Source organism: Sceloporus occidentalis, unplaced genomic scaffold (genome assembly GCF_023333645.1).
Source record: "Sceloporus occidentalis isolate IW3139 unplaced genomic scaffold, rSceOcc1.0.p SCAF_1, whole genome shotgun sequence".
NCBI lineage: Eukaryota > Metazoa > Chordata > Lepidosauria > Squamata > Phrynosomatidae > Sceloporus > Sceloporus occidentalis.
This window is the reverse complement of record NW_028316981.1, coordinates 22,150,230-22,160,622: the sequence shown is the minus strand read 5'-3', so window position 1 is coordinate 22,160,622 and position 10,393 is coordinate 22,150,230. Positions and strand designations below refer to the sequence as shown.

Genomic DNA, 10,393 nt, shown 5'->3' with positions numbered 1-10,393 from the left:
GTGGTGCAGGGATTTGAGTGTTAAGACTAAAACTCTGGAGACCAGGGTTTGAATCCTGGCTCTGCCATGCAAACCTAGTGGGTAACCTTGGGCAAGTCACACTTCCTCAGCCTCAGAGGAAGGCCATGACAATGGCATACCCCCTCTGAACAAATCTTGCCAAGAAAACCCCATGATAGGGTTGCCTTAGAGTTGTCATAAATCATTAACGGCTTGAAGGCCCACAGCAACAAGCAAATAGCAAGGCTATGGATGCATCCACAGTACAATGGTTTCCAAACCTTGGCCCTCCAGATGTTTTGGACTTCAGCTCCCTTAATTCCTGACTGCTGGCCAAGCTGGCTAGGACTTGGGAGGACCAAAGTCTGGGAATGGTTGACACTAGAAATGGTGCATGTGCCCCAAAGCAGCTTCCCCAAAGAAAAGTGTGTGTAGATTTTTGTGGGGTTTTTGGGCTATGTGGCCATGTTCTAGAAGAGTTTACTCCTGATGTTTTGCCAGCATCTGTGGCTGGCATCTTCAGAGAATGCTGGCATGGAAGTAAGTAGGGTATATGTATACTGTGTGACCCTGGGTAGGGAGGAATGATTTCCATGTTAATCTGTATGTTGTTCATGGCCAGGGCTCTGGGTGGGAGGCTATGCAAAGATGATTAGAGTCTGCAGTATGTTTGTGGGAGAGATTATATTAAGATACACTCATATCCCTCCATATCTGCGACTTTGATATTTGCAGCTTTGATTATTTATGGATTTGATTGACATGTTCTCTCTAGGAACATCTAGGTCCTCCAGTGCAACTCTATGGTCAACTTTAACTAAATGTTGCACTGAAAGACCTAGAGATTCCTGCAGAGAATACACTTCTAGGCCTTTGTAGCTCCTCCAGGGCAGTCCTATGGTGAGTGTCTGTCGGACGTTGACCAGAGTTGCACTGTAGGACCTAGAGATTCTTAGCGAGATGTCCTGTCAGGTAAAAACATGGTGTTTTTGCAGTTTTTCCATATTCACGGTGGTCTCGTGCCCCTAACCCTAGCGAATATGGAGGGACACATGTAATTATGCATGTGAAAATTAGTGTGATGTAGTGATTTGAGAACTGGGCTGCAACTCTGGAGACCTGGGTTCGAATCCTGGCTCAGCCACGGGAAACCACTGGGTGGCCTTTGGCAAAGCCACACTCTCTCAGCCTCTGAGGAAGGCAAATGGCAAATCCCCCTCTGAACAAATCTGGCCAAGAAAACCCCTTGACAGGGTTGTTTGAGGGTCACCATAAGTCAGGACAGACTTGAAGGCACACAAGAGCAATAGAAGAGGGACTTTCAATGCTGGGACGCCCCCTTTTGACACAGTTTTTAAAAGGTACAAAAGTGGGGGGGGGGCTCCATTTTGTTTGAATTGACTCTTTTAAAACAACCCGGAAGTCCAGGAGTGGAGACAGTCTATCTCCTTTTCTCTACTGCTCTCGGAGGTCTGCCGCTCTGTGCCTCTGAGCTTGTCTTTCCCGGAAGTGGGGTTCTTCTCTGCGCAGAAGCCACGTGGGTCCCTTGGCCAGAGTCAAGGTAGGGCTTTGCTTTTCAAAGGAGATGGCCGATGGCACCATTTGGCTGCTCAGGGCTTGGGCATATCTATGTCATTATATATTTTGCCCTTTAAGGCTTTATGGTGTTGGCCAGTGTTCTTGGGAAAAATAAAAGTGGGTGCAGTGGTCTGAGGCTTTGGGCTAGGCTAGGCTGCATCCACACTCCCTGCTATGGAATCCTGGGATTTGTAGTTTGTTTGGGAGGGAACCAGAGCTCTCTTGACAGAGATTCTAAATATATAATATATTCTAAATAGAAAACATCTAAATATCTCTCTAAATGTAAAATATTTAAATATCTCCCTAAATATTCTAAATCTAAAATACCCCTCTAAATTTTCTAAACATAAAATAGCTAAATGTCTCTAAATCTTTTTAAATATTAAATATTTAAATATCTCTCTAAATATTAAACGTCTAAATATCTCCCTAAATGTTCTAAATATAAAACATCTAAATATTGCTCTAAGGATTGAATATCTGAATATTTCTCTAAATGTTATATATATTAAATATTTAAATATTTCTCAAAATATTTAATATCTAAATATCTCTAAATGTTCTAAATATAAAATATCCAAACATCTCTCTAAATGTTCCAAATATTAAATATTTAAATATCTCTAAATATAAAATATCTAACTCTCTGTTTTATAGAATATCTAAATATCTCTCTAAATTTTTAAATATAAAATATCTAAATCTCTCTCTAAATGTTTTAAATGTAAAATATTTAAATTTCTCTCTAAATGTTCAAAATATTAAATATCGCTCTAAATATTAAATATCTAGATCTCTCTCTAAATGTTCTAAGTATAAAATATCTAAACATCTCTCTAAGTATTCTCCCAGTGACAGCCAGTCGTAGGCTGCATCCGTACTTCAGAAATAATCTAGTTTGACACCGCTTTAACTGCCATGTCTTCCTGCAATAGAATCCTGGGAAGGGCAGTTTATTGGGGCACCCTCTTTAACTACTGTTAAAGCAGTGTTACACCAGATTACTTAACCAATGTGAATGCAGTCGACAATGGGAGGCCAGGGTTTGAATTGTGGCTCAACCATGAAAACCACATTTGTTGGGCAAGTCATACTCTCTCAGCCTCAGAGGAAAGCCATGGCAAAACCCCTCTGAACAAATCTTGCCAAGAAAACCCCAATATAGGTTTGCCTTAAGGTCACCATAACTTGGTGGAATGACTTGGAAGGCACACAATAAACAACAACAAGCATTCTGGTGATTGAACTGTATTAAAAATATACTTTAAAATTTTGAGGTTCTTCCTCACACCAACAAAAGGGGAAATGGCGTTTCCCAGAAAGATGAGAATTACATCCCTTGTCTTAAATTTTCAAAGGGCAAGAGGCATGATTTGCATATTTCTGCATCCTATTACTTTCTATCTGAGAACCACACCTGTATGCTTCATAACTTGAAACTTTAATATCTGAAGAAATGGGTTTATAGCCCTGAAAGCTTATGCTAAAATATTAAAACAGTTAGTGTTAAAGATGCTGACACATTTTTCCTCCCCTCCTTTTTATGCTCCAAGAGACTAATGCCTTTCTGAAAACTGTGCACATAGATTACATTGATCTGTAAGAGGATAGTATCATTATCATCACTGAGGTGAGGATTTAAGTCAAAGAAGAAACTTATTCTCACCTGTTCTTGGTGATTGAGGGATTATCCCTATTGAGTTCATTCATTCCTGGAACCATAAAATTGACCTATTTGGTTCTGATTAGGACTCCTTGCAGTTGCTGTGATAGCTTCTTAGGGAAATCCCTTTTCAGTTTGATATGTCATGTGTAGTAGTACACTTATGTAGGAAAATTAATTACCCATGGGAAAAGATCCCTCTTAACAGCAAGCCAAGGTGGCACAAATGACCCCTACGCTTTTGCTCTTAAGGTTTGAGATTATTGTGTGCCTTCAAGTCGTTTCTTCCTTACGGAAACCCTAAAGTGAACCTATCATGGGGTTTTCTGGGGCTGAGAGAGTGTGACTCAGCCAAGGTCACACAGCAGGTTTCCATAGCCAAGTGGGGAATTGAACCCCGATCTCCAGAGTGTAAGTCTTAGCTCAAACCACAACACCACGCAGACTCTCATTCTTAAAGTAGAGTGTGGCCTGTTACAGACTGCCAAAATAAAGCTGCTTTGGGTCTCTTTGAAGGTATGCTATTTAAATGATGCATGCATCCTAGGAATCTGGAAGCTGCACCAAAAGCTGCACTCCGGTGCTTAGGAATGGAGTGTGGCTTTGGTGCGACCTCCGGACTCTTAGGACCCATGCATCATTTAAATAGCATACTTCCAAAGAGACCTGAAGCAGCTTCATTTTGGTAGTCTGTAACAGGCCTGTGTGTTGTTTTTTTTAGGGTCAGCTGCTCTTATGATCATGTATCTGTGCATTTTGCCTCCCCTACAGCCTCTACTCTCCTTGGTCATTATGGAGCAAGGTAGTTCCTGCTTTGAGTCAGAACTTGATTTCTGCCCTGAATGTGGTACAGTCCTTCCACTGCCAGGTGTCCTTGACAAGGTGGCATGTTACTGTTGCGATTTCCTCATTGACGTGAAAGGTGAGGACTTTGTTTGCCATTTCATTTTGTGTTTATTTTTATTTACTTAGAGTATTTACACAGCCACAGAGGCTCAGAGCGGTTTACAGATTGCTAATTTGACATGTACTTACCCTCAGGTTTACAATCTAAAAAGACATGACACAAAAGGAGAAGGGAAGGGGATCAAGTCCAGCAGATACTGTTGATTCTTCTCTCCCTCCAAGGCCAGGTGATAGCAGTTAAGATGTGGGGAGGGGGGATTGATCTACCTCTAGGAGCTATGCTTGCCTCTTCTCTGTGCTCTGGGGCCAGGCATGGTGGAGGTGTGCCTGCCTCTTCTCTCCTTCCAAGGTCAGTACTTGGAGTACTTATCTTTAACAGATAAGATAAACAGCACAGACAAGACTCAAATTCATGCTGTTCAACAGTTATCCTGTTTGACTAAGACCCTCCCACCCCCCCCCAAAAAATCAAAAAGCAAACCTTTATTTGCTCATTTTATATAAGGAACACCATTGTATTACATCATTGTATTTAATGGGCCTTGAGCATCCACAATTTTGGTATCTGCGGGGGGTCCTGGAACCAAACTCCAGCGGATGTCAAGGGCCCACTGTATTTATTTATTTGTTCATTTATTTCTCTCCTCATCAGCTAAAAAAGCTGTCTAGGTGGCTTGCAATCAGTAAAACCCAGGCAGTCCTGATCTGCAGGCTTACTGGGTGGAACATGACACAAAGAAGAAAAAAGGAATAGGAAGGGAAAGGCAACATATAGTCAAGAGTTGCAGCACATAGCCAAGAGTTAAATCACCTTCCCTACTCATCCCTTCTAACAGTCCATCATCACCTACCTTCATTTTGTTTGCTTTCTTTGTTCTAATTACTATTTCCCCCTTGCTGTCAGTGGTGTCTCTTGACATGTCCGCCCAATCTCACCTGTTTGGCATAATGCAGAATTTTCCTCTGTTGTTTAAATATGAAGATGGGGCATATTGGCCACAACTGGGCTTGATTCTTAACAAGAGGAGAGGAAATTACAGATCTTTACTGGACCCCATTAGATTTCACATGACTAAACCCATATAAAATAAAATAAAAACTCTCAGCCTCGAATACTAGGAAGAAGGGTTTAGTCTAGTCTTTCCTTGGCACACCGTATTTCTATGTGCTTCATAGAGTATCCCATAACTGGAGGTAGGGTGCATACCAAGCATGCCATATCAAATGTAATATCTATTGTTACAGCCAAAGACCACTGAGGTAGAGTGCATACATTTCTTATATGAACAGTTATCCTTCATTTGTTTGTCATCTGCACAGAATTTGAAAAGAGAATTATTAATACATCAGTCACCTTTAACAGGATAGATTCCAGAATGACAGTGGATGAAGGAAAAGCAATCACAGGACCATTGGTGAGTGAATGATCGTTTCAAATGTCATTTACAAAGTATATAAAAATACTTAGCATTGAATAAAGTTTTATGGAATTCTAACTTGTGTCTTTTAATCAGAGGCTGGAGAACCTATGGCCTTTCACATATTGTTGGATTGTAGTTCCCATTAGCCTTATCCAATCTGGTCAGTGGTGATGGATGGTTGGAGTAGCTTTTGATTAACATTTTGAAGGCTACAAGTTTCCCATTCCTGATTTAATGGGTGGAGTGGCATGCACGCGGCTACTATTATTAGTATTAGTATTTCTTTCACACCTTTTTTACACTTTTACACTTATGGCTCCAAAGCATCTTAGGGCTCCAAAGCATCTTATAACAAGTTAAAAAATACATTGTCAAAAATTCATAATGTTAAAACAAAATTAAATAATTAAAAATTTCAGACCTGGGATGCATCCACACTGTAGAAATAATGCTGTTTGACGGTGCTTTAGCTGTTGTGGATCCATCCTACGGTATCCTGGGATTTATAGTTTTATAAGGTCTTCAGACTTCTCTGCCAAATAATGCAGGTGCCTCATAAAAGTACAAATCCCAGGATTCTGTAGGATGGATCCATGGTAGTTAAATTGATGTCAAATTGCATTATTTGTATAGTATGAATGCACCCCAGATTTAAATGTATATCATTAAACACACACACCAGCACAAAAATTAGCAGAATCTAGCACATTGCCTTAATATAGTCATCAAATGCCTTTATGCTATTTAAGACACTTTTGCAGTTCTTGGCATACAGATAGCAGGATCCTGACTTACTTCATAGGGTTGTTGTGTATGCCACCTTATTTATATCCCACCCTTCTCCCAATATATTACCTAAGGTGCTTACAAGATAGGTAGAATGAAAGCAGTTTATACTACAAAAGTTAAAAAGCAATCAAATAAGCAATCCAGTTGTGACCACTAATTTAAAACAATTTAAAAAGCACATATACTTTAAAACATGATAATGAAAGTACAACACCGCGTTAAAATATTCTTTTGTAAAATCTAGTTAATAACAGAAGGTTTTTCTAAGTCAAAAGATCTTGGCTTGCCAGTGGGAAGAGAGAAGAGAAGAGGTCCAACATGGGAACAGCCACAAGAAGGCCTGCTTCTGTGTCCTCACTAAGTATGCCTGTTGAGCATCTTAAAAATTTGGGCTAACTTATGCAAGAAGATACCGACTTTAAACCTTGACCTCACTGCAGGAAAAGCAGTATATAAATATCGGTTGAGCCTCCCACATCTGGAACGCCCAAATCTGAAATACTCAGAAACCAAAACATTTTTCATGGGTGGCTGAGATAGTGACACCTTTGCTTTCTGATGGTTCAGTGTGCACAAACTTTGTTTCATGCACAAAATTACTAAAAATATTGTATATGTGATGTATGTATAAGGTGTATATGAAACATAAATGAATTCCATGTTCACATTGGGTCCCATCTCCAAGATATTTCATTATGTACATAGAGTGTGGCTGCTCCATACACGGACATGCATACGTGGCTTCTGTTTATGCGGAAGCCACTCTGCAATGTATTGAATGGCAAGCACACCTGTGGCGCACATGTGCTGCACCGCCACAAACACGAGCCCCATTCTATTGAATGGGGCTTGAGCTTACATGGTATTTGCCTTATGTGGGGTGTGTGTGTCTGGAACGGATCCCCGCATAAGGCAGGGCTCCACTGTACAGTCCGTCCTTGCCTTACGCGGGGGATCCATTCTGGATCCCTCCGCGTAAGGCGAATTCCGCCTATGCTCGAGCCCCATTGGAAACAATGGGGTCGTGTGCGGCGGCGTGGGCGCGCGCGGGGTGCAATGGGCGCGCGCGCCCATTCAATTGAATGGGACGCGCCGCCCCTTCCGCCCCACGCGCGCGCCGCAGCTTAAGCGCGTATGCTCAAGGCCGCATATGGCGCGCCAACGTATGGCGCGGGTGCACTGTATATGCAAATAAAGGTACGGTGGCCCCTCCACATTCTCTGGAGTTACGGGCACAGGACCCCTGTGAAAGTGGAAAAACCACAAATAATAAAAAACCCCACTATTTTTTTAACCTGAGATAATTCCTCTCTAGGAATCTCGACTTCCTCCAGAGAAACTCTGTGCTCAACATCTGCCATGTGTAAACCATAGAATTGCACTGGAGGACCTACAAATGCCTAGAGAGGTGTTCTCTCGAGGAACCTCTAGTCCTCCGGCACAACTTCTGGTGGACGTTGGCCATCGAGTCACACTGGAGGACCTAGAAATTCTTAGAAAGGACACATGAAGCAAAACTGTGAATAATCAGATCCGCAAAAGTCAAAGTCACAAATGTGGAGGGATGACTGTATTCCAAAATCCAAAATACAGAACACTTCTGGTCCCAAGCATTTCAGATAAGGGATACTCAAACTCTATAACAAATATAGAGGGAAGAAGGAATAGGGGATAGTAGGAATGGATAAGGAAGAAAGAAAGAGAGTAGGGAGAGGAAAGTGGAGAGGAGAAGGGAATGTAAGGGAAAGTAAGAAGAGTGCAAAGTTAAGGAGAAAATATGCTATAGATAAAGATTTTATACCTCTTATAGATCAGAATATTATAGTTAAAGATTAGAGATGTTAAGACAGGTGGATGAGTAAAGTGATGATACAAGTTTCTAGAAAGAAATTTGGTAAAATGTATGTGGAAGTTTGTAGAATGAAACTGTTGATCTTGTATCATATGTAAGGGGTTTGGGTTTTTTTTAAAAAAATGTGTATGTTGGTTTTGTGAAGAATTAATAAAAACATATTTAAAATAAATAAATAAATAAAATCCAGAATACAGAACATTTCTGATCCCAAGCATTTCAATCTGTATAACAGATAACTATGTAAAGATACTGCCACTCCAGCACTGTCTTGAATGAATGACTATTTCAATCCTTTCAGATTGACCGGAAGTGTCCTCAGTGTGGGCAGGAAGGCATGGTGTACCATACTCGGCAGATGAGGTCTGCAGATGAAGGGCAGACAGTATTCTATACCTGCATCCATTGCAAGTAAGAAAACATCAGCTGTTCATTTACTGTCTCTGCTGAGACTTGATTTCCCTTCTTTGTGCAGGACAAAATGTATTTGACTTGGTGGGCAGTGTGTGCTAGGAGCTAGATGCTTCTTTCCCAGCTCTGCTGGAGCTCTCACTGGTTTTTCATCCTTCTGAGTCAACTACATATCCTGAGTATTGGAGGCACTGTTTTAAGATGGCTACAATCCTTCCAGATGGGTTGATCTTAGAATACAGTACATGGGGGGAACCTCTACCACGGATGTCAAGCTCTTGGAAAACACCAATCCTTCATCTTTTACTATGCCTACTTGAAAGCAGGGAGAGGTTGAACACAGTTTGGTTTCATGTGTGTGTGTATGCCTTCAAGTTGCCTGTAGAATTACAATGACTCCATGAATGTCATAGGGTTTTATAGGCAAGGAATACTCAGAGATGGTTTTCTCTGTGAAATTGTTCTATTTATGCCAGTGATCCTATGGGTTTTTTCTTCAGTGTCACAGTTCCATGGTTCACTGGCAGGAGTTATTATATTAATTATTCATTTTTGTGTTATTGTTTTAATTTCAGGTTCCAGGAAAAGGAAGATTCTTGATCACCTTTGACCAGATTTGAAGGGAAATGCCTCACTTCCTAGTACAACTAGAAATACTTCAGAAAGTGATCTTTTGATTGTTACTTTGCAAATATAATGCTTGCAGGTGCTATGGAAGTATCTTCTTGGTTGAGCTGGATTATTTTTGGATGATGACTATAGTCTTCTGCAGTGGGTCACACCAGCAGCCACATGTTTCAAGTGAAAATAGAAGTCAAGTTAAACAAAATGTATGACACTATGATCGTGCTGGACATCTAGAATCTTTTTTCCTTATTCAGTTTGTGGCTTTCTTCTTTGGCCAGGGAAAGGAGGGAACAGTAATGCTAAACAAATCCAGAGCTAAGGATAACATTGCTGCTTTCAATTCCTATATTGGACTGAAAATATAAATTGTACAAATAAATATTTGCGATTTGTATTTTGCACATGTGAGAAATCTTCAGGGTTTTTTTCTCAGCCATGCTATGACCTAATAGTCATCACATGTCAATTTAAAGGCATTTGGAAGGAAGGAAGTGGGAGATCTGTGTGGGATGTTACATAGTATAGCACCCACTCACACATTCCCTTTATTGCCTCTCCCACCCATCCTTCTGCAAAGTTAACTGCTCCTTCTTTAGTGCTCTTTTTACTGGGATTGTGTGCCATGAAGCTGCAGTGGCAGCTAAAGCATGGGGTGAATAAGTCTCTTTTAGGTCATTTTTAGTTCAGGGCCACAAGTTGCTGGCCTCTATGGAGAGTTGGAACTTGGCAAGTGAGTATGAACTGGGTTGCAAAGGACCCTTCCAGTTCCCTAAGAGAATTACACTCTTACCCCGGGATACGAATGCGCCGCGATACGAAATTTCCGGGTTACGAAAAAAAAAAAAAATAAAAAATATTTCCGGGTTACGAAGGTTATTCCGGGTTGCGAATAAAATTTTGGTGCTTTTCGGCGCTATTTTGCTCCAAATCGCGGCTTTTCCCCATTAGCGCCTATGGCTTTTTCGGCTTACGAAGCCTTCCGGGTTACGAAAATGGCGGCGGAACGAATTAATTTCGTAACCCGGGGGCCGAGTGTATATGGATGACACCCTACTCATACCAGAAAAGCAAAGGCATCAAAGTGGAAACTGTAATCAAGAATTCAGAAGCAGACTAGAACTTGGAAAGGTAGCTATGAAGGAA

The 10,393-nt window shown here is 41.0% G+C and overlaps 1 protein-coding gene across 1 annotated transcript; it reads left to right on the top strand.

Moving 5' to 3' along the window:
- Window positions 1–1,508: 1,508 nt before the first annotated feature.
- LOC149321127 (DNA-directed RNA polymerase I subunit RPA12-like) lies at window positions 1,509–9,651 on the top strand. Its single transcript, XM_089516340.1, has 5 exons — window positions 1,509–1,561; window positions 4,016–4,166; window positions 5,471–5,565; window positions 8,514–8,623; window positions 9,199–9,651. Exons 2-5 carry the CDS (start codon window positions 4,037–4,039, stop codon window positions 9,221–9,223), a joined length of 360 nt encoding a protein of 119 aa, XP_089372466.1. The 5' UTR covers window positions 1,509–1,561; window positions 4,016–4,036; the 3' UTR covers window positions 9,224–9,651.
- The last annotated feature ends 742 nt before the right edge of the window (window positions 9,652–10,393 follow it).